Raw genomic sequence first — 24,660 nt, forward strand, 5'->3', positions numbered from 1 at the left:
AGGCAGAAAACGAAAGAGAGGTCAAGATATAGAGAGAAGGACCGAATAGGGGCCATAATCTCTCTTCAGGGGATGGGTTGACAGAGATTGGTCTGCAATATCCTACTCTCCACCCCCACCCGGGCAAAAACTCCCAAACTCTCCCGTCTAACTCTCTATCCTTCCCATTCCCAAGCTCTGCCGTCTTTCGTCGGAGGATTTCGTGCCACTAAATCCCTTCCCTACCTTCACTGTGCCTAGAAAACATACGCGAACGAGTGTGTGGAGTATCTCAGGTACCCCAATTTATAATTCGTAAGTTATATGTTGTATTTTAATATTTCCTGTAATTTAACACCATCATGGGCGTATCCATCGGGGGCGTACCCCTAGAAGCAAAAATCGCAAAATTCTTTAAGCAAAATCAGTACTTAATTGAAATTAAAGTATTCAACCCATTTTCTTTAAACTCACGAAAAATGATACGTATTATTATAAGATATGTTACTTAAATAAAACTATTTTTTTTCAAGGAAGTAATCTCATAAACTAATAAAGCGCTGTTATAATTTTTCTCAAAATTCTGGTTTCATTCACCTTTTCCATGCTAAAATGACTTAACTTGGCCTGCTCCCCCCTAGACCATGGCTTTCCCCCTTCTTTCTCGGGTATCCAACCTGGTTTGCATTTTGGTATGTTGTAGGTCTACAAATACAGGTAGGGCTTACCTCGGACTAGGCCTCAGGCCTGTGAACTTCACACATTTAGGGTAGGGGGGCCAGGTTTCAAGCGGAATTTGAGCAAAGACCCTTCGGTCAGCTGAATGCTCACCCAATATGCTACCACGGTCCAAAATTGTCAATGATAATGGCTAAATCATGCAATAATGGTAGTAAACAAATTGTAATGCCACGCTTATAAAAGGATAAGACGTGATAAAAATGCTGAGTTTACAATAAAGTATAGTGATAAGTGTAAAGTTAAATAGCTTCTGCAGAAAATTTCCTCTCCAAAATGTTACCAATTCTTTGACAAAAAAGGTGTTTTGGTCCCAAATAAATAAGCCCTTGCAATACGACTTGATAGATAATAGCTCTTTCATGATTATTGATTCAGCCAATCATAGCTTATCTATACAATAAAACCCACTCTCGAGTATCGACTGACTGGTACAAACAAATTTTTGGGATGAACGAGAGGAGATACTACAAAAATGTATACAATCGACCCTCTAAAATCTTCTTGAAGGAAAAATTGTTGAAACACTAAATTTTCTATCCATAAAGCAGTGTTTTTAACAGCGTCTATGCCTCTACCATTCGGGGGAACTCGGAGGTCTAAAAATCGAATTTCCTCAAATATTAATTTTCGAATTTAGACCACGTGATACGCCGAGAAACTAAGTTTCAGACCGATCGGGGCACTTTTGATTTTGGCCAAATCGTGCAATTTCATTATTTTGTGAGTTACTATCTCAACATCGTAGGGACACACGGTGCTGCGTTATAGGATTCAGCAAAAATTGTAAGGACTTGGCAGTTCTGGCTCTTTGAGCTAAATCGAGCTGTAAAATTGATTGGCTTAGGGAAGAAGGGAAGACTTCAATGGAGGTGTTTGTATCTAGGTCACGACATACCTGTTTTAGCAAATATTACTCCTATATGCTCCCGGTTCAGCAATCCTCATAGAAGCCTACCACGGGATAGGAAGGAAAGAAAAGTATTCTCAGGGCAAAACCGCCTACTGCGGGTTGATGGGAAGAATCTGAATCGTTCGCTAAACAGAATAAATGCAGATTTTCAAATTGAGCACGGCTATCGCGCAATTCGCTGCGTCTCTTTTTCTCCCAGCAGGATTGAATCGTCCTCTGAAGATTGCATCTACGCTTCGTGTGTCCTTAGTCCACGAAGATTAGCGTTGAGCTGGCTTTGACGTCGATAATAGCACGGTAAACCGGTGGAATAGATTAACGGGGGCCTGGGTACATGGACTGGACCGCTGTTGGGAATTCTTTCGGTGACCTACAGGGCAGAAAGGTCGCAGAGATGGAGGCTGGGGTATCGCAGTTGAGTAGCAGATCGAGGAAGGCAAAGCTTATTGTAGTTTATTGGCGTGAGAGAGCCATCAGGGGGGAAATAGAGTTTTTTTTCAGCGTAGACGTACGATAGAGCACAGGAAATGCAGAGGAGAACGTCACGAGAATTGAGGAAGGAATGATTTCGTCATTTACCGTGAAAAAAACTAAAGTTCGTCCATCGCTAGATATTAAAGAGATTTCGTCAACCACAAGGGAAACCACTATTCGTTAACGCATAAGCGAAGGTTTTATCGATAAATCTGAGAAAATTCCTTCGAGGTAGTAAAGCGAATGTGACAATCCAATATAGCAAACCTTTCGTCAATCAAATCAAGATTCGTCTTCAGCTTTGGCATATGGTGTCTCACCCAAATTAATAAGCATTCACCGCCACGACGATTTTCATATTTATTTCAGTATAATCAAAGCTTTAGTTATACTGAAAACAGCATAACGGCTGCCATCATTATATTTGTGTCATAAGTCATAATTTCGTGACTGAACATGTCTGATAAGCATTTTTGGGCTCCGTTCTTTAGGTTCAGGAGACTTAGGTATCACCTAAATTACCAAACTGTGAAATATCCCTCAAATATTTAATATTACACACGCTGAAGATGTTTAAATAAATAATAAAACGTCAGAAATGGCTGATATCCGTTGTAATCGGCCTATCATATTTAGAGAAAATATATTGAAACAAAAAATAACGAAATAGAATTTCCCGACAAATACTTACCCGATAAAACCTTCTCAGGTTTTTCGCCGCGTAAGGCTCTTGAAGGCCATGAAGGAAGATGATAGTGGTTCCATGAAGGAACGAAGAAAAGTCAAATATCTTTTCCTTTTATGCGAAAATCATCTAATCTTCCTCAGTACCACTACAGCTCAACCTGAGAAACTTCCTCGTCATCATAAGGGCTAAGTATGGCTAACAGATATTTAAAATTAAATTTGAATGAATTCAAAATTCAATTCTTCTAATTGAAAAGATTGACCAATTTCAGTCAGTATTTTCAGTATTTTAAATAATGACGATGAGGGAGTTTCTCAACGAAACATTAGTCTTACATAACCTTACCCGGTGCCTAACCCGAGAAGATTTTGTACACAGTATTCTCCGGGAAAGCCTACGATCTTTAACCATTTGGAAGTTCCCCTATTATGTTTTGATTTATAAAAACCGAGGCATATGCGGTAAAAAGTAGCAAAAATATCTGATGAAGATGATAGTGATTCCATGACGGAACGATGAGCAGTGAAATATCTTTTTCCTTTATGTGGAAATCATATAATCTTCCTCTGTACCACTACAGCTCATCCTAGTTCTTCCTCGTCCCACCTTACTTTTCCTTTTTTGTTTAGGGGAATTTAATTTCCGCCAATATTTTCTTTCCCTCTCTCAGGAATCTGTAATTTTAGGAGCTTTATACTCCATTTTTCCCGTCATCTCGAGCTCTTTCTTTTTTTTTATTGTGTGTGGTGTGGAAGGAGGCAGTGTCGTCACGGCTTTGGTGGGGAACGGCGGGAGCGCCGTGGGGTGAATGGAAGCTAGGGGGATGAGAGGGAGGAAACGGGGAACATTTTTAAGGAAAAGTCAATAAAATGGAGCGGAATGCAGGGAAGGAGGAGAAAGAGTGCGGGAAAGTATAGGGGTGGGGGTAATGTGAGAGGGGGGTGGGGTGGGGAGAGAAAGGCCGGAAGAAGGGGGAGGTTGAACAGTCGCAAGGGGCGGAAATCCAAGTGGACCTCTCATGGAGTGTAGTTGTGTGACTGCTTCATGAAATGGCGCCGTATGCAACGGCATGCTAGGATATGGAGGCCAGCGATGGAAAAATATCGGTAAAAATCGATTTTTCTTGTGGTATTCCGTTAATAAATTGTGGCAATACGATATATTTGTTGATCATTAGTTATGTTGTTCCACTATATCTCTCCACGGAAAATTGACTTTGTACCTGAACACGTGTACTAGCTCTTTAGAAAGATAAATACTACCTATTAAAGAACGAAGTATGATCTGAAAGAGTTTTTAACACCCAATATGCTGGATTGTACAACTAAAACACCTGTATTAGCTATTTATGATCGAAGAATAATCTGGAAGAGGATTTTTAACACCCAAAATGCTGAATTGTGCACCAAAAGCCGGTCTAAGCGACGGCGGGTGGGGTCTTCCACATTGAATGTCGTAGGTTCGAGTCCCGCCCGGATACTTTACTCCTAACCAGGGCATGGTTGTTTGTGGTTGTGCTATGTTAATTGTTGTAAACCCTACCATATAAATGTCAATAGGTGCTGTTTTTAGGGTGATGGAAAATGAATAAATAAAGAAAAAGACATGTACTACTTCTTTAGAAAGACGTTAACTACCTCTTTACGAAGGAAGAATCTAAAAGAGGCTTGGAAGTGTAATTGGCTACCACGCCTGACTGTCCGGGGGGGAAAGGAGGACCGGGTTCGAATCCCGGATAAGCCAAACATGTATATTTTCATAGTGAACTTCATCTTTGGTGTATGTTAATGTGGAAGAGGGTTGGATTGTACACCAGAAAGACGCGCACTACCTCTTTATCAATGAAGAATTATCTTAAAGTGTTTTTTTACTGCCAAAATTTCGAATTCTGACCAAAAACATGTGTACTACCTCTTTAGAAAGACGTGGACTGCCTCATTGGAAAGACACGTACTATCTTTTAGGAAGACGAGTATTACCTCTTTAGGAAGATGTTTACTACTTCTTTATCAACAAAGAATAATATCAATGAGTGTTTTAACACCCAGAATGTTGAATCGTACAGGCACACGAACAAGAACTGTACTACTTCTTTGGGAAGACATGTAATACCTCTTTAGGAGGATGTGTTGATGTTTACTACTTCTTATCAATGAAGAATGAACCAAAAGAGGGTTTAAACATCCAAAATGTAAGAAGAAAAGAAGGAGAGAAAGAAGGAGGAGAGATTGAAAATTTTGCCGGGGAGATGGGAGTTAGGAAGAGGATGTCACAAGGGCTGCGAAGATTTCGAGGGAATGTGTTCGTAGAAGGACACACACGCCTTCGCTCTTTCTCCCGAACGAGTGGTTTAAAAGAAGAGCGGCCGTACGTGACCAGAAGCCGGTAATCTCGCTCCCAGGGCGGTCGAGGGAAAACCTGATTGCGCCGAAAGCCCAGCAGCCATACGTGCTCCCTCCTCCCCCCTGCCGGCCGAGACGCGAAACTGTAAACCTTGCACTTCGGAAGTAGAAAAGAGGATCTTTGTTTTTCTAGGAAACTTCACTGCTGCCGGCGGGAGTTAGATTTTTTTATTCCCGGGATGCATCGTAGTCTAAAGAGCAATTTCAGTGTCCCGGTTTTTCCGAAAGATTTTTCCGGTATCACGCTCTTGCAAAAAGAAAATGATGAAGTTAACGCTGTGTTCCAGTCGTAAGGGTAGGAGATTACAAGATATTTCCACTGCAATATGAACTAGAAACTAGATATATAATCCATACTAGAATAACTAGAATCTTCTCATGCAGGATATTAATAATACCGACTTTTTTACGATGACGTCGCCGGTATCAAGTGTTCGGGTGAAGACGATTACAAGATAATCTTAATGTAATCAGAACTAGAAACTATAAATATTATCTAGACCAGAAAAATTAGAATCTTCATATGTAGGGTTTTCCTTATAACGAGTTTTTTACGATGACTTTGTGGTATTCAAGTGTTCGTTTTCAATGTGTATCGTAATTACGTAGTGGTATGATTAAAATCAACTGATTTGGGCGTTACTTGGTGGAACGATGAAATGTTCATAGTGAAACAAAAATCAAGTAGTGTCCTAGAATTTTTTTTTAATTTGCTGTCAACTATTTTCAACGTATGCCGTCATTTCAACGTATACGTCGACGGTATAGACGTTGAAACTAGTTGACAGCAAATTAAAAAAAGTTTGTGGAGCAGTACTTGGTTTTTTTTCAGCATGAACACTGATATGATGATGCTCGATATCACTATGCTCTAGATTGATCATTAACCTCTCACTACTTTCGGAGTATTATCAGTTATACGTATATTAACGTATATGCAGCGCTTACATTAAAAGATAAGGAAACTAGCAGATATTTAATTCCGTACTTTATTAAATACATGGAGTACAGTAATGTAAAGACTTTATAAACACTCATTATGAGAGCGATTAAACCCCCCTTCCGAGCAAAAATTAGTCTGAAAATTAAGCCATAGTGATAAATCAATGATTAAGCGATATTTTAACCATTTTAAGGCTCTTTTTGGTAGGTATTCCTTTATTAAATCTAACATTCTCAAAATCCTCTTCCATCTAGCTGTCACCAGGAAAGATAAGGAAATATCAAAGGTCGCTCATTTCCTAGAATTCGATCGATGGCCTAGATTTGATTGTATAGGATTTATTTTCACTGCACCCCTATCGCGATTATTGAGCATCATATTTTGCTTATCAATCATGCATGAATTGAATGCAGCGCTTGTGTTGTTTTACTGAACTCTACGAGGAGAAAGCACTGATATTCTCGTATTTTGCGATCCATTTCCTTCGTATTTGTCATGGATAAACCCAATTTTGCATATTGGACGTTTTGATTACGCTCATAAATTCACCAAGGATTTAGTCCAGGAAATTAGATATGTTTCAGACGAGGAAATGCATTTGATTTTACAGCTGGTACCTACTGATTTAAAATAAACAAGTAGTTTTCGTTAAATTTGTGAAATGATAGACCAATATGAATAAACAAGGCCTATTTCTTATCTAAATGCACTGAGAACAATAATAGCACGTAATTTTTGATGGGGAAAGAGCTAAAAGATTCGAAATTTCACCCATAATCTATATTTTTAAACAATACTCACATATTTCATTGGAGCAGTGCAAAATTAACATCCAATTTTTTTTCGAATTAAATAAAAAAATTATATGATACAATATAACCATGACACTTTCATTCTACAAACTTGCAATTGCAGCACTTTGTGACTTCCATTATTGCTTCCAATAGTAATTATTGCTAATATATGGCCCTTCCACCACGTTGAAGCTTCTAGTTTTGATTTAATTCTCAATTTACAAGTTTTCCTGACAGTTTTCACTGTTTTTGGCAGAAAAATCGATAGAGTATATTATTTAAAGCTTGTTGTTTTGATTCAATTATTATTTTTCAAGTATTCTCGTCACTTTTCATAATTTTTTGCATAAAAATCGATAGAATTTATTATTCAAAGCTTGTAGTTTTGATTTAACTTTCCTTTTACTAGTTTTTCCTGTCAGTTTTCACAATTTTGGGCATAACATTCCATCGAATTTATTATTTCCTTCGCGAATAAAACTCTTATGGCCACGAAGATTTAGCGGAAATAAGCGCAGAGGACTGGAATTTGGATTGAAGGAGAAAGATATATAAAATGATGGCGAAATGGGATCTGGAGAAGTGCTCTCTCACACACACACAGACACAATATTCGAGCTTCCTCTCCTTCTCAAGGAGCAGAGAGAAAATGGAGGCCACCACCTTACTATATTCCCCACCCCTGCGTCGCAGTGTCCCCCTCCCGAAGAGTAAGAGACCGCCCCTACCCGCCCCACAACCCCCACCTCACGCAGCCATCAACTCGCGCAGGAGATCTGAGATTACGTTCCTTAGGCCTGGCTCGGATTCCGCGCACATCCCGGCACTCTGGTGCACGGCACTCGGGAGTCCTCCTCCTTTCGTTACCACGGAGACGCCACCCCCACCCCACACCAATACCCCACCTCTTCTTTTCTTTAAGGACGAGCCATTCCGTACTACTCCGACCCCCCTTAAATCCTCTACGCTCCCATTCTCGCCATCTTCCCTCCACTCTCCAAATCCAGATGCCGTATCGGGACTGAAATATCGAGTGGTCGATGAATCGCGGGCGGAAAAATCGATATATCGCACTCATTCCGTTTGGATTAAAATAAACATAAGGAACTTCCTCTACTTATTGATCTACTATTTATTTCTCTTGTAGTTTCCGAAACTTTCTATTTTTACATGTGTTCGTCATCATCATGTTCGTCATAATCTGAATTAAAACTTACTAAATCCAGATGCGGCATCCACCGTGAAATATCGAGTGGTCGACGAATCGCGGGCAGAAAAATCGATGTATCGAACTCATTCCGTTTGAATTAAAATAAACATAAGGAACTCTCTCTACTTATTCATCTACTACTTATTTCTTTTTGTAGTTTTCGAAACTTTCTATTTTTATAAGTGTTTGTCATCATCTGAATTAAAACTTACTAAATCCAGATTCGGCATTGACCATGAAATATCGAGTGGTCGATGAATCGCGGGCGGAAAAATCGATGTATTGAATACATTCTATTTCAATTAAAATATTTATACGGAACTTAATCTACTTATTTATCTAATAAATCTTTATTTTTTGTTGTTTTCAAAACTTTCTATTTTTATGTGTGTTCGTTTTCACCTGAATTAAAACTTACCAAATCCAGATGCGGCGTCGACCGTGAAATATCGAACGGTCGACGAATCGACGGCGCAAAATTCGATGTATCGAACTCATTCCGTTTGAATTAAAATATACACATGGAGCATTCTCTGCATGGTAATTAAAACAAAAGTTTTGACGAAAACACAATACAATATTCAGAACCAGCAACACGAATAATTTAAAAAAAAGTTTTAATGCAAATCGCAGCGAGCAAATATATAAATTTATAGTATTCGTTAATTTTTCCTTAATATATGTTATTAATTTCTAAGTTTTATCTGCTACTTATTGGTCTACGATAAATCATTTTTTATTTCTTTTTAGTTGTCATCAAAACATTCTATTCATATACGTGTTTGTTACCATTTCTTTTGCAATTTATATTTTCGTGCTATTATATAGAATATTTAATTGTGATTTGGACGAACATTTTTTTCTTATGAATAACCATTTAATAAATGGGTGAATGAAATGCATTAAATAATGGCTATAACCCCCTAGTAATTTACTCTTAGGCCCGAAATCGTTTAATCTAATTTGTTTCAACTACTCTAAGAACTATTTCATGCATTGATTTCACTAAATAAAAACTGAAGAATAGTTCACGGTATCTCGCTCTTACATGAACAGTTTCGATATATTATTACAACCTTCGCAGGTGAACATGAGGCAGTATCTAGTATAATGAATATGGCATATATCGTGGAAAAATGTGCTATAATTTCTTAATTTATACTGATATTCCGGCTAAAAAAATCCTGAATCGGCTCTAAGTCCAGCGGATCTGAAAATCTCTCTACCCTATTTCCATTACGCACTCAATGTAGCCAATCAACTTCATCTATTCTTGCAATGCGATGCAATGAGAAAAAAATTCCCTGGACCGGGAATCGAACCCCAGACCTCTGGTTTTTCGGGCCACTTCACAGACCACATCGCTATCAAAGTCCTGAAAACCATGGCAACAGACTGAAAGCCAAAGGTCAAGGGTTCGATTTCCGCTCTATAGGAAAATTTTTCTCATAGCAATCATGTATACAAGGGGACTGCATAGAGGAAGCCCAATTCCATCTCATTGTAGGCTGATTTCTGTTGCCACTTCGGACGCATTTTATTGGTTTTCAAAAATGTGCAAGACGCGGTAATGAGTGCAATAATATCCACTTTTTTCCAAAAATGTGTAGTATAATTTTTTTTACTGTAGGGAATACCATTGAAAAGTAATGAGTTTGTTAGATCCAATCATCATGTGTATAAAATTATATATCATTTAAAATTACTAATTATACCTTATTTCCCCGTTAAACTCGGATCAATCTGACCGTCAGCGACACGAGTGTCGACTATCGTAAACCCATTTAAATGCACGGTGGCTGACAACACATTTAGAGGCAGAATTGAGGATTCTCTTTTATAATATTGGTGCATGTATGTTTCACCGCCGTTATCGCGGAAATATAAAATATTCTCATGTAAGCCGATGGTTTAGATCTCTCAACAAAAATATCGAGTGCCCACATCGATACAACGATGCCGATTTGATATCCCTGCCACCCTCCCCTTCTTCCAAAAACCTCACCTTCTCCCCTCCACCGCACCTAAGCGCCATCTCTTGGAGCACCCCGCATTCTCCTCCTCCCACCTCCTTCCCCTCAACAACCTTCCCGACGTCTCCGGAATTATATTACCTTTTTGAAGCCAGGGAGCGAATGCTTGGGTTTTTGTTTGCTCTTTAACGATTCCCGGGGATAAGGATAAGGACTCAAGGAGGGAGGCCTCTTTATGAGCTGTTTCAACCCTTAGTAATTGCACCACAATACGAAGACGATTGCAATATTGATCATTACGCCATTAAAGAGAATAATAATTCTTCTGGTGCTTGAAAACTTTAAGATGTAGGCGATTTATTTTTAAAATCAGTATATTTTCTTTGCTGCTAAGGAAAATATTTATGGAGGGAATAAAAATAACTTGGTGAACTAGCACGTAAATTTTAAAGAGAAGGTCACGCTCAAATTAAACGATTTTTTAAATATTTTTCGGTGAGGTCTCATAGTTACGCTGTCATTTACACCCTAAAGATCACAGATGTACGCTACGGTGTTTCTACATCGCCAGCCAAGTGTAATATATGTAGAAGCATTCAGTTTCAATAATCTTTACTGTAAATTTCGCCATGTTATTTTATTTTCTCATGGCGGATGGCTTCCAGCACGAGGCTTATTAAGTATCTTCTCTAAGGCAATATCAGAGCAAGGATTAATTGTCATGATATAATTTGAGAAAATTTTGGTATGTGTAAACAATCGTAAAAAAGTGAAAAACAGAAAAAATCAACATTTTTGTTTCTAGTCTTCAGATTACACTTTAAACCAGCTAATTTTCCTCAAAAAGTTTCAATAGATGGCCTATTTCAGAATTTCTTTACGGGCATCTCAGTGATAGCATTCATAGTAACGGCATAATTTCAGCAAAACTTTTACGTGATGGCGATCGGAAAAAAAGTAAAACAAAAAAGTCAAATCTTCTGTTTTAGTCACCTGATTAGGCTAAATCAGCTAATTTTCTGCTCTAATATTAAATAGATACGAACAGGCCTAGTTAAAAATTTCTTTAAGGGAATTTCATCGCTAGGATCCATAATTTTGGTACCTAACGATAATAATGAAACACCAAAATATGCACCCAAAGAAGCAGGCCGCGACTAAGTTTGGGTGTGTGACCAAGGCTTTTGTAAGCCAAGGCGGGCTAAATATTTGAGCGGAATCTCTAGATTCGCCGTGGGGAGGAGACGTCACGTCCTCCACGCGATAATGCCCCTTTTAGTGAATAATAAAAGATTCACCGCCGCCAAAACACAGCACTCAAGTCCACCGGGCGTTTTAACCCCAAAACCCCTCTTACCCGCCTTCTCCCTCATCTTCCTCAGCCATTCTCCGGGTGTGAGGCAAGAGCCATCCCCTTTTACTACCCACGCAGCTTAAAGGCAGCAATATTTTTTTCCTGCTTGAGGGAAGAACGAAGAAACGCCTGTCCCTACTGCCTGTAAAAAAGAAGCAAGACACCCGAGTTTGAGGAGCTCTGGCGTCGAAACGAAGCAATCAATTTCATAACAACAAAAGACATACGAAAAGGAATTTATTTCTACATTGAATCATTTAATTTAAAAAATCTTTGCCTCCATAGTTAATCCTGTAGTTAATTTTTTTCTAAAAAAACCTTTTTTGGCGCGTAAAATCAGGTTGCCAAACTTGAACGCTTGATATTAGCGTAGCAACAAATCAATCAATTTTAGTGGTATAAACAAAATTTATTTTCTGCAAACCGTTGATACTAGATCTGGCTTTCGTATATCAAAATTGTTTCAATTGCAGATGGAAGCTGTACAAATGATCAAGAATTTTTCGCTTTTTTGTTTAAATACAGGGTGTTTCAGAAGGAATCTAAAATGCTTCTAAGGTCGGTAAGGGAGACAATTTTAAGTATTTTTTTATTTATAAACATGGAGTCGCAGCTCCTTAGCTATGGCAACAAAAACATTTTTTGGATGCACTTTCCCGTTACCGTGTACTGTGAAAACGGTTTTTTTTTAGTATCCAGCCTTTGCGACATTTGATTTAATGCTCTGTATTTTTAAGGGCAATGAATTGTTAATGCTTGACGAAAATGTGCAATTAAAATTGCCTGAAACAATTCATATATGATCTTGATTAAACGAGAGCTTTGAGTAAGAATCAGCAATGAAATTGCGCAATCTCCCCAATTTTTATATTAATTGTTTCAGACAATTATAATCGCACATGTTCGTCCAATATCAATTATTTTGTGTCTTAAAAAATCCAGAGTATAAAATGAATTGTGAAAAAGGCTGGGTATTCAAGAAAAATCGGTTTCATGGTAACTAAAAAGTGTATAAAAAATGTTTACGTTGCCCAAACTCGGTAACTAAGGAGTTGTGACCCCATGTTTATAGGACAAAAATTTCTTAAAATTGTCTCTCCTACCACATCCTGAAGTATTGCAGTTTCCTTCTGAAACACCCGGTATATCCCTTCGCCTTTTCTTTCTTCTTCTCCTTCTCCCCTTACCCCTCGGAGCATCCTTATTCTCCTTCTTCAACGCTTTTCCAAAAGATCCTCTCTCTTCTCTCCCCGAGAAAACCTCTTCAATCCACCGAGTGTTCACGGTCGTTCCAGATTGAGGGACCCAGCCATTACCCTTCATCTCATTCCCCGGGACTCGGGCTCCTGCATTCCTTTCCCAGCAATCTCCCAGGATCCTCCCCCCTGTCCCCACATTCTCCTCTACCACCCCCTTCATACGACCCCTCCCCTACCGTCCTAAAAACCAGGGTCTTCGCAAGCTCCCAATTCCAAGCCCTGCCTCGTATTATACTGCGTTCCAATTTCTCTCAGCCTCCGGGCTTCTCTGCTACCTTCATTTCTTTCTTGCACTCACACCTTCTTCCTACTCTTATCTCTTTTCCTTCGCTCTTAGGATCCTTCTTCCTTGCAAGACCTTTACAATGCCTGGGCCAAGCTCCTTTATTGTGAGTGAAAATATTACTTTACATATTGATAGTTGAACGTGATACTTAGCAGGGGCTCGAAGCTTTACAATCACACTTTCTTCCTTCCCTTATCACCTTTTCCCCGTTCCTCTGTTCCTTCGTCCTTGTAAAACTCTTGAAATGCTTTTTCCTCTCTGGGCCAAGTTTCTTTACCGTGAGTGCCGAAATTATTTTATAAGTCGATGAGTGAGCGTGATACTTATTAGAAGTTTGGAGGAGGATAATCAATTCCACCTTTAATTGAATAAAATAATTGAGATGATTCATGCATTTCTTCATTTTGAAATTACTACGAATACTACACTGCTCCAACAGTGAGATTCACCGGTGAAAATATAATTTTTATTTATTCTACCACTTTTTTACGACCATTTTGATTGTTTATAGTAGTTGGGGCGATTAACAACCTGGATTAAATCCGTTAACCATCATGTTTCACTGGAATTATTTATGTTCTACCCAATATTATTAAATCAGTATCTGCCCATTCTTAATCGTAGAAGTTTTTCACCACTGAACTGTGAAATATCTCATAAAATCAGCAATTTGGACACATTCATTTTCATAAGGGTTTCCAAGAATTTTATTTGCTAATCAATTTCAAAGCATGTAAACGAAAGTTCAATCAGTACCAGCATATTCCAAACCATACCTTTTGCACCTAGAGAGGTAGCGTTGACGTTGCGGTGGTTCGATTGTTGGGCTGATTAAATTAAAATCGTGGACGAAAGGCGTTTACGATTGGGAATCTGCTGGACATTCCCTAAGCCTTACTTCCTACTCACTAAAATCGGAGAGCCCTCAGCCTCTGAAACCCGAAGCTCCGGATCGTATTGCATAGTGTTCCAATTTCACGGGAAAAAGCCCAAGGCATCCCTGCCACCTTTTCTTCCTATTTTGACCTCCTTTCTTTTTCTTATTCCTTTCTCTTTTCTCCTCCTTTCTCAGTTCCTTCTCTAAGGTTGTTGATTTTTCTCCAAATCCCATGAGGAGTTTATAAGAACACCTATTATTCCAACGTACACTATTGTGCCCTTCCTTGTTAAAAATTAATTTATCTTGAAGCATTGAAATCTGTATAAATTAAACTTTTAATTGAAAAAAATAATTGAGAGTAAATATCCATTTACTTTATTTTGAAAGTACTCCCGGCACTACACTGCTCCTATTATTAGATTCATCATTATCGATATTTTATGCTCATTACTATACATTTTGACAAGCATTTTCATGTTTCTACATCATTTACGTATTTGGGACGATTATAAACCTGGACTATATCCGTTAACCGTAATGTTTGACTGAGATATTCTTTATGTCCTCCCCAATGTTAAAACAGGGTCCTTTCGTCCTCCCATGTTACAACCACAACTTATTTCGGAATAGTCTCTGGATTCCTTGCAATTTCTTTTTCCCCATGAAACACCTTCTGTCCGTTCATTCCAACTCCCTCGCATAACTTGCTCATCAATTCATTTTCTGGTTTAGACCACGGCTTGTTTTCAGCGGAGTATAAAGGGAGATTTCAGTAGTAAAACCACTATCCATATCCCCCACACCGATTATAATGATACAACAACACTCTGCAATGATAACTAGTTGCTTGGCTAGTGGGATTGATATGCTTAAAGATCAGAGTATACAAAAATGTAAGAATTAATCATGTTTTTCGATTTCTATTTTACTTATTATGACTCGGAGCCGATCTCCTCCTGTGGCTCCTTTACTCAAAATGGACATTTCTATGCTACGTTTGATTTCTCGCAAAGTATTACTACCGTATGAGTTTTTATGAAAGTATTTTAGTGTATAGCAGGATATTTTAACCTTATTGCATCCCTGAAAAATATGCACACTGAATTTAAACCTTTGATTTTTGCTTATGTGAGCGCGATAACCTATTTTTTTCGTGACTCAGTGTACAAAAATGCTTCAAATGCATTTTATGCACACATGTTGAATGCGTTCGATATTTTTGGAAACCAATTAATCAATATGTATGTTCAATTCAAGCTCGTGGAACCCTAAAATCATTCGTGAGTTTAAAAACTTTTAGTTGTGGCCCTAGAGTCAGTACTGCTTCAGATGAAAATATCACCATTTATTACACTCATTCGTTAGCTAAGAGAACCAATGAGTTAGTTTATATTTTCAATACTGAAATCATTCCTGTATTAGAAACCCTTTCATGCAACAATTAATTCCATTTTCTATACCATTTCCTCGTGTATGCATGGACGAGATCGAAACTATAATTTATATTCGTAGCTTTGGATACAAAACTGCTTCCGATGAAAATGTCATCATATGTTGCACGCATTCGTTAGTTAAGAGTGCCAATGAGTTAGTTTATATTTCAATTCGATCCTGAAATCATGCGTGAGCTGGAAACCCTTAAGTGCAACAATGAATTCCATTTCCCTACTCCATTTCCGCGTCTCCTTGCTCCGACTCCTCCCGCATCACAAATGCGCCTGCAGAGCCGCAACCAGGCGAGGCTTCCCAGGCAAGCGTGTGGAATGGCCTCGTCACATTCCTCTCACCACCTCTCCACCTGCTCCCCCCCCCCCCACCCTGTAACCCCTACCTCCCCGCCCCCTCCCGCATCTCTTCGTCCCTCAGCCAACCTCCGCTGGGAGCGAAACCAAAGTTGCAGTCTTTTTCAAAGGGAAGAGATTTCGGTCAAGTTAAAACTACGTAACTAACGCGAAGAGTAGGTGTCAAACTGGTGTTTTTTTTCAGCGATCTTCCTCAAGAATGGCGTATTCTGAGTGCATTACGGTAACTAAAATCTATGCGGTATAACATTCAATTGAAACATAGTTTGAGGACAACTTTAACTAATCACGCAGAACGATGAAATAGGTGCGTATCACTCGGATAAGACTTGCAGATTGATGTATCAAAGTGGTTATAAATAATCACGCAAAAGAATAATAATAATATGCCTTCATTCGGGCGAGGTTGAGACTAAGAAGTCCCCTCTTCCAACTAAGCCCTATAATAGAAGAATAGGTTTGTGTGTATCACTCAGTTAAAATGTGTGGATTGAAGTGAAATGTTATAACACGGACTTCATCTCGTGATTTTTTTTCAAAGATCTTCCTCAAGAGCAGCGTCTTCTGAGTGCATTACGTAAATCAAAATCTATGCCATATAAAATACATGTAGAATATAGCTTGAAGACGACTTGAACTAGTCTCAGAAAACGATAAGTACGATATCAGCGTAACACTCAGTTAAAATGTGCAGATTTAAGTGGAATGTTATACGTGGACTATGCCTGGTGTATATGTTCTATGTTGTCAAGACTACTGTATAATTTTAAAGACTAGTCCAGTTTAGTTTTAAGACCAGTCTTAAATATGATACAGATCCAAGATTAGTCTTGAAATTGATACAGTGTATTCAAACAAGTCGACGATTAAAGGTTTATTTGTAGAAAGCGAATTTGTTACTAATCCTAACTAAACATGGAGTACTAACAAGGTTAAGGCTTCAACAATTTAGTGCATCATCCGAACAATATTAATTACTCACAGCAAGTGATTTGCGATGCGTATTTTTCTGATTCTCTTTCAAGAAAAATGGAGCAAGAAAAGGGAAGGATAACAAATTCAAAAATGTTCGATTATACTAGAAGGAAAAATTTTAATCAAATTTAAAAACCTTTGACTTTATTTATCCAATGGGTTAAAATTAAATCGAAATTGGAAGCTATGACGTGGAAAAAGGGCTGCAGAGTGCAGGATTTATAGTAGTGGGATGGAAAAGAACAGATCTCAGTGAGGAGATAGCAGATGGAAAATGTTAAGGGCTGCAGGAGTAGAAAGTGGGGAGGCTTAGCAGAGAGGTGGGAACAGTTGGGAAATCAAAGACCCTGTGTCGTAAAAAAGCCGGTCCTTGGGGAGAGAAAGATGGAAGGAAGCTTGGGAAGGAAGCGAAAGAGTGGAGGACGATAAGGACTGCAGAGGTTGGGCCTGAGGGAGGAAGAGGTAGAGGGTGGGGGAAGCGAGATTCAGAACCTTAGGGCGAAGACGGGAAATGTAGAGGGGGTGAAATGAGGGTGGGGGAAAGTCTACGCAACCCCTCCCCTTACTCCCCTCCCTCCTCCTTGCGAATGGCGCGCTGTGATTGGTCCCCGGCACCAGACTCACCCCACCCCTCTCCCTCTCTTCCTTTGCGAAATCTCCCGTCATGCTCCTCCCCCTTCCGCGGGTCCCAGTGTCACCCCCCTCCACTCACCCCCGCCCTTCTACCTCTCCTCCCCTTCTTCCTCCCCCCCGCCACCCGCATCGAACGGTCCCGGCTGTCTCCATCGCCTTAGAGCGAGGCGCCACCTTCGCTGGCCGGAGTCACTCCATCTTGCGTGTGTCGGTGTCACGCGGCCCGGATTTTTAAAATCCTTTTCCGGCTCGGTCTATACGCTAAAGCGCATTTCCCTGCACACATACCCCTTTAAGTCCATTTCTTTTAACTCAATTAGCCCGTGCCACATTAATTTATAGGAAAAAATAATCGATGAGATTGATCCTTGACCTTTTAAATAATAAAATTCACTTACTCTTGAATAAGTCTGTGGTATTCCATTATAAGTTTTCCTGGATATCACACAATTACATATACCACTTCTTTTTTATAAAGCGAGACCCGAGTTTCAATAAATCATCATCATCTTCAGGCGTAAATTATGATTTTTTTATCTTATTATTCAAAAAATAATAAGATAAACAAATCATAATTTTTGCCTGAAGATGATGATAACTCATTGAAACCCGGGTCGCGCTCTGCAAAAGAGAACTGGTATAAGTAATTGCGTGATATCTAGGAAAAATTTTAAATAATACTTCACGTGCTCAGGTTTCCTTTGTTGGAATCACATATACGATGTGCGTCATGCGAAAGCATTCCTATTTTATTTGTAACAGTAGCGCGTGTTTTATTCATTAGATCACTACAATATATGACGTCTGCTCATTTTGATGTTTTACTTAGCACATTTATGCATTTAACACCGCTCATTGAATTTTGAATGGTAATGAGCAGAAAAATCTGCCATAACGGTTTGTGGTAGGGTAATGGTCCTTCTAGGTTGCCACACGACCCCGGTCCTTATGGGGTTTAATTGAAGAAGTCCGGTCCAAATTAATTTTTGGAAAAACAAACAATAGGCAGGATCGATGGATGACTTTTTAAATTAGGTATCTACACGTAACACACATTAATATGTACTAAAAATTACATATACAAAATTTTCTAAAACTTAAAATATTCGAATGGTTTCGATAACTGTATCATATACAAGACACGTGGCACAAAACACATTGGTATTTGGTTAGATAACAGGTCGTGTGGTGGTTACGACCAGGTGAGAGATTATTCGACGATTAATAGCTACAAAGAGCGCAGTTTGTTATTGTGCCAGATAAATACAAGGATGGGTGAAACACTTCTATGCCATTTTAACATTTTGAAAAAATCAACACAAGGAAAAGACTCATCGAATAAACTGACGGCATTAAGCTACAAATCGTAAGATGACTATGTAAATCTCATCCGACAATACGAAACCTGCTTCTACAACCACAAGAACCATGTAAATAAGTAGCGAACAAAATACCAGATTCGAATGTACAAAAATCATATAGAATTGGAATAAAAATAATGAAAAATTTTCCAACATTTCCAAAATGAAATAAAAGTAGGTACTATGAATATTAACTAACAATTGTGTTTAAAATTGTGCTTGGATATGTTCGAAAACTTTAAGAATTATCGGGGAGCAAGGAGAATATAATTTTATTTCCTTCAGGATGATAATATTTCGTGTGAATTGAAATGCGCAACTACATTTTGTAAAGCGTTTGAAATATTTTAAAATATAAATTTTACTCGATGTGTTCCTTAAATTCCCTGTGAGCATCTCAAAGGTCATACGATTCCTTACTTTTCTATTATGCTCACGACATCGATCTTCTACAAACCTTTGACTTCTCTTTCTTTTTTCCCCGGGCTCTTCCAGCGAAGGAAAATAAACAATCTCATCTTCTCTTGCCATTGACGTATGCGCCTTTACGATTGACGTTTCGGAAAAGCATAAAATGTTGCGAAACGCCGAACTTTAACGGGAAGGAAAAACAAACAGTGTTTCGGCCTCTCGTGTTTACTGCTCCTTAAAGGAACGTTCTTTATTTTTATTTCCTTCGGCGTTTGCTCACAGGGAACTCTCATGCGAATGGATTGCTTCCCTTTTCCAATTGAAAGCACTTCCTACGTAAATATGCTCCTCGACTGCGCACGCAATGTTGTTTCAATTCGTCGTGACCAGAGCTTGAATATTTAAACGCTCGCCCACGAGGTTGCGCTAGTCCTAAATATTCACCTTCTCCAGAAATTGTCTTCGCTGGTGTGTTACTATCAAAGGAATTCTTCTCCAGGCTTCCATTTTCATGCATAAATATAAGTAAATGTGATTTTGCTACCAGTGGCGTACCAGTATTTGAATCAAATTTATTCAGTGTATATATTTATGTTTCTTTCCACGTCATGGCTCACTTTGAAAAATATATATTCCGCCTAAAATATCGGACAACTTTTCTTCGGCAAATACCTCACTCAGCGCCCTTATCAATCATGATAATCGTTTACCGTTTTATCAGCCTCTATTTAGCATTTTATTTTCGGAGTTGAGCAAATTAGAAAATATTTGTATATATTATCCAGAACTACCATGTACTCTAAACATAGGTTTAGCTGTGGAACATGTTGACCGCATGGTTCCATTAGTTTCCTGATAAAATTTGTTATATATAGACGTAACAAAAGTATTAAAATAAAAGGTCGTTGCACTTTTCTGTATTTTAATTCACGCGACGCGTTTCGGCTTACAGAACAATCATCTCATACAGGAATTCATCTGGAAACGTGTTGTAAGCATTAAAATAATAGTGTGCAAGTGCAAGATCTTTTTATTTCAACATGTCGGACTTCCGCTATATCACGCCTGAATAGGTAGAATTTATTTTTGAACGTTTGCATATTTTTCCTACAAAAGGTGTGCTAAAGGTTCCTCATTAGTAGCTAATAAATCAGCTAAATTAACGATGGGAACTACGAAAATTCTGGTTGGACTACTCTGTGATTTTGCTTTGTGATATTCCTACTGTACTTATCTCACTCCATTTAAACCACCATTATCTGTCCCCATCTCGCCTCGGGAAGTATGGTGTTTAAATACCCACTACAAATTATCCTCTTCAATGAAACCCAACCTCCCAACCCAATCGTATCTCAGATTCAACAATGGCCAGTGATTACATAGCTGGACGCTCATTTTCATCCTATCTCCTGTATGGTACGAGAATTAGAGAATGTTGCACAGGATAAAATCAGTGGCATTGTCATTAGGAAGGAGGTATTACCGCTCTGCCTATAAGTACGGGCATGAGTAATTTTCATACATTCCCGTCCAATTTTTTCATTTCATGCACATTTTTTTCATCGGGAAGTCTTATTTTTTGGCTTATTTTAGGAAAAGTAATAACTGCCTTGACTATATGAAAGTAAAATTACATCAATCTTATTTATTTTTATATTCCTCTGATTTTATTAGTACCCATATCATGAGTGATATTGCACAAAGTCAAGAAATTTCAAAAGAAAATGGTAATATAGAAGTATTTTAATTTCAATGAAATAAAATGAGGTCTGGCTCATAAGGAATTTTTTCTGTAATAGATCGAATCGGCTTTTACTTTGTGAAAACTCATGCTGAATGAACTTGAACAGCGTTTGTAAATTTCCACAGAATTTAACATTTGGTACGACGTGAAAGGCGTCATTCTCATGAACATATATATGCACCTCTACCCGAACATTCTCGAGTACCAATGACGCCTTAGCGTCGATACGCCAAATAAAAAAATCTGTTGAAGTTTACAAAGGTTGCTTCTTCAATCGGACTTTTTTCTGTTCGGAATTAAAAGTAAAGTAAAAATTGGTATCTGTTCAAATGCCAATTACAGAAATATTAAATTGCAATTTCTTCTCAAAAAAGTATTAAGCTACCTAAGTAATTTACCACCAATTGAAATTCATGAACTTTTTTCCCTCTCCTTCCAGGCGAAAAACCACACAAGTGCACGGTGTGCGGAAAAGCCTTCAGTCAGTCCTCCAACCTCATCACCCACAGCCGCAAGCACACGGGATTCAAACCCTTCGCCTGCGATCTGTGCGGCCGAGCCTTCCAGCGGAAAGTGGACCTGCGACGCCACAAGGAGACGCAGCACACCGAAGTCCGGGCGCCCGGTAGCGCCGGCGGCGGGGCCGGAGGCGTCGCGCAGCCCCAGGCGGTGGACCCGTCATCGGCGGTAGCACGACACGCGGCAGCCGCTGCAGCCTACCACATCCCCAGTCCCGAGGATACCAGGGTAGTGGCGGGGGCCAGCTAGGCCCGGGCGACCCCCTTCTGTCCACCCTCGGGAAGGGGCGCCAACGCAACCTCGGAAAGCATGGGAAACTCAGCCGCTATCAACAAGGACCCTTACCCTCACCCTGTCCAGTTGAGGATACCCAACGAGCTGGCCATGGCCGGCCGGACTTTCATGGGATATTCCCCATCCCTCGTGGCACGGGAAAGTGATAGGGAAATGACCCATTGAACGTCTAACTATATGGGGAAGTTCTGTGACCTAAATTTTAAGAAAACTGTTAACCTCAAAAGAAGCATAGAGGGTATTCATTTGAAGAAATTCGAGGTATATATCCCCCTATGGCACGAGAAAGTGTTAAGGAAGTAACCCATTGAACGGCTAACGATTACTATTTGGGAAGTTCTGTGATCTAATTAAAAAAATAGCCGCCAACTGAAAAAAACATCGTACCAAGAGGTTATTAATTCGAAGAAATTCAAGGTACATATCCCACTTATGGCACGAGAGAGTAATAGGAAATCTAACTGTAACCATAGTTTATACAGAAACAATTATGTACTCTCCCAGTTCATAGCTTAAGTGAAGACTGCATCTCAACATCGGGTTGTTCAATATGAGCCAGGTACCAAAAATAGATCAATGGACCATTGGGGGAATCCATTGTTTTGTACCCACTGATATTCCAATGAATCGATCAAGCATTAATCGCGAGTCCAGAAGGAAAGTTCTGTAACCAAAGATTTGCATCTTAGTGGCCAGGGCGAACTGCACAGAAGGCAACTGCACTATATTTATTTATATATTATACTATTATTATTGATTTATGTGGAATTTCATGTACGTAACTGTGAATATTATTGTTGAAATGTGCAGTGCTAGATCTGCAAAAGAATTTAGGCCACTGTGAGTCAATATTCCTGTAGGAAATTTTCCACATGAATGGGATCAATTTCGAAGTTACCAGAGTTTCATGAAGGAGGCGAAATTGTTCGATGGATTTTAATGCCCTTTAGTAATACCATATCTGTTGAAAAAAAGTTCAGTCACCAAATATTCAGACATTATCACGTATTCTTTTCAAAACTTTGCCGTGGACGCAAATGCATTCACTGGCTTAAGTGTGATATCTGCTATCGAAGTGAAGTCAACAAAATGTGCTTGTTCTGAGTATATTTCAGTCTTAAGGAACAATTTCTGGTCTGCTACAAGGAAAACCTTTTAGCAGATGTGCTACGATCAAAGCCAAAGAGATCCTTAGAAGGGTTTTAACCACAATCAGAGTTGGGCACCGATCCCACTGATCAAGTCATTTTGAAGTGACAAATATCTACCAAAGATGATGTATATACTATGTATTTAAGAAATTGAGCGTTTAAATGCGACCAAGACGAGCTAAAAGGTAAACTAATGGAAATGAATGCGAAAAATTGTCACCTATCCTAATGCATGACGTTGATCTTCAGCTGTTGAGGATTTGTGAATTATGTATTTGTTCCTTACAAGAATTAGAATACGGATTGCGTTGGAAGCATGACGACGCTTAGAAAAATTTTTAAAGTGTAAAGTGTATTATTATTAATATAAAGAGAATTGTGAGTTTTCGTGTTCCAATCAAAATATTTAAAATGAAAAAATGCATTTTTTCTAAGCAGTACAACTGAGATGTAATTTAATACGCCGGCAGTGTAAATTAATTTTGTTTTATGAGGCAGAAAGTGTTTTGTTTGTTGTATTTTTTCTATCACTGTTGTATGTACCTAAGCCTATGGGCATCACCAAAGATTATTTAGTGTGGAAAATGATCAGTTATAATTTCAAAGTATCGAAAGACTCATACACAATGAAACATGTCGGTCGTCTGTGAATCCGCGGGCTGTACCAGAGGACTGTGTTCTCCAGTAAGTTGGAATATAAGCTGTGGAATGACTAGCACAAACTTTTTATCTACTCGGTTCACACGCATCCATCAGCCTTTCATTACAATTGATACAAAATTGCTCCAGTCATCTATCCTCCGTGTTCACTATATAAGGAGAGTGATAAAACACCGCAGCCATACCGAAATAAGTGGCATTACTTTAGGTTATCAAAGACTACGAATCTCAAAGAACTCATCATTCGGGATTTTAAATCAATACTTGAATTACACAGTTGAGAATCGAGCTGAAAATCCAATTTCTTTCATTCCACAGTTAAAGTATGTTATAACTCCTGAACGTGTAAAATAACAAGACTTCTGTTGCGCAACAACTAAGGACTGGACGACAGCATTAGTGAATCAAGGTGGTGCTGTTATGTGTATGGTCACGAAAGGACATTATCGATCATGCAGTCTGGTGCCGTGGGTTCTTACAGAAGTCGCCTAGCATGTCCGTTCCTCTCTCCTCTTACATGGGTCCACTCCAAAACTTTCCAAGCCTCCATTCCATTTAAGAATCGTTAATAAAACTGAATATGTGATGAAAGTTGAATTAAATTCATTCAAACATGCATTTTCTATTTATTTATGTGATTACACCCATTAATCCTATCTCCGTGAAGCCTAAGCTTTCTGAGTTTTCCTTTTAAACTTGAAGGTAAGTGGAAAATGGCCGGCGATTAAGTTTGGCCTACAAAAAACGAAGATTATTTCAAAATCTTTAACCCTCGAGCGGGCACGCCTGATATTTTTACACGACCGGGCGCAATTTGTCCACGATATATGCATTCATATAATTACACTCAACTTTTGTGCAAATTTATCTTTATTTGTAAAAATTAGTTCATGCTTGTTGTTCGGTAAACTTCTTTTTCGTATTTGCCGCCGAGTGGTGCTATTTGTTTTACTTTTGTTTTTTTTTTGGGGTGTGTTCGCCGTAAGAGGTCAAGAGGTTCTCTTCTTTTTTTTGATCATCGAGACGAGGAGACAGTAGTTGGCAAGTAGTAAAAGGGAACGTGTGTGCACCGAACATCCATGAGAACCTGCCTCAGATACCACGCGCCAGCTCGCCATGGCATTGACTCCACCGAATTTTTGTAAGTACCATTCGGCGGCACTAAATTCCTATACAGTCCACTTTTCACCGTTTGAATATTAAATACTTGTACATTT

The 24,660-nt window shown here is 38.9% G+C and overlaps 1 protein-coding gene across 1 annotated transcript in view; it reads left to right on the forward strand.

Annotated features, from left to right (window-relative positions):
* Positions 1 to 24,059, forward strand: part of LOC124169458 (zinc finger protein Gfi-1-like) — a 91,329-nt gene extending 67,270 nt beyond the window's left edge. Inside the window, exon 3 of the mRNA XM_046548072.1 lies at positions 21,259 to 24,059. Coding sequence (XP_046404028.1) covers positions 21,259 to 21,587 — 329 coding nt within the window. The 3' untranslated portion in view covers positions 21,588 to 24,059. The remainder of the gene's footprint in view (positions 1 to 21,258) is intronic.
* Positions 24,060 to 24,660: the final 601 nt, after the last annotated feature.

The sequence above is a fragment of the Ischnura elegans genome, chromosome 12, assembly GCF_921293095.1.
Source record: "Ischnura elegans chromosome 12, ioIscEleg1.1, whole genome shotgun sequence".
Classification (NCBI taxonomy): Eukaryota; Metazoa; Arthropoda; class Insecta; order Odonata; family Coenagrionidae; genus Ischnura; species Ischnura elegans.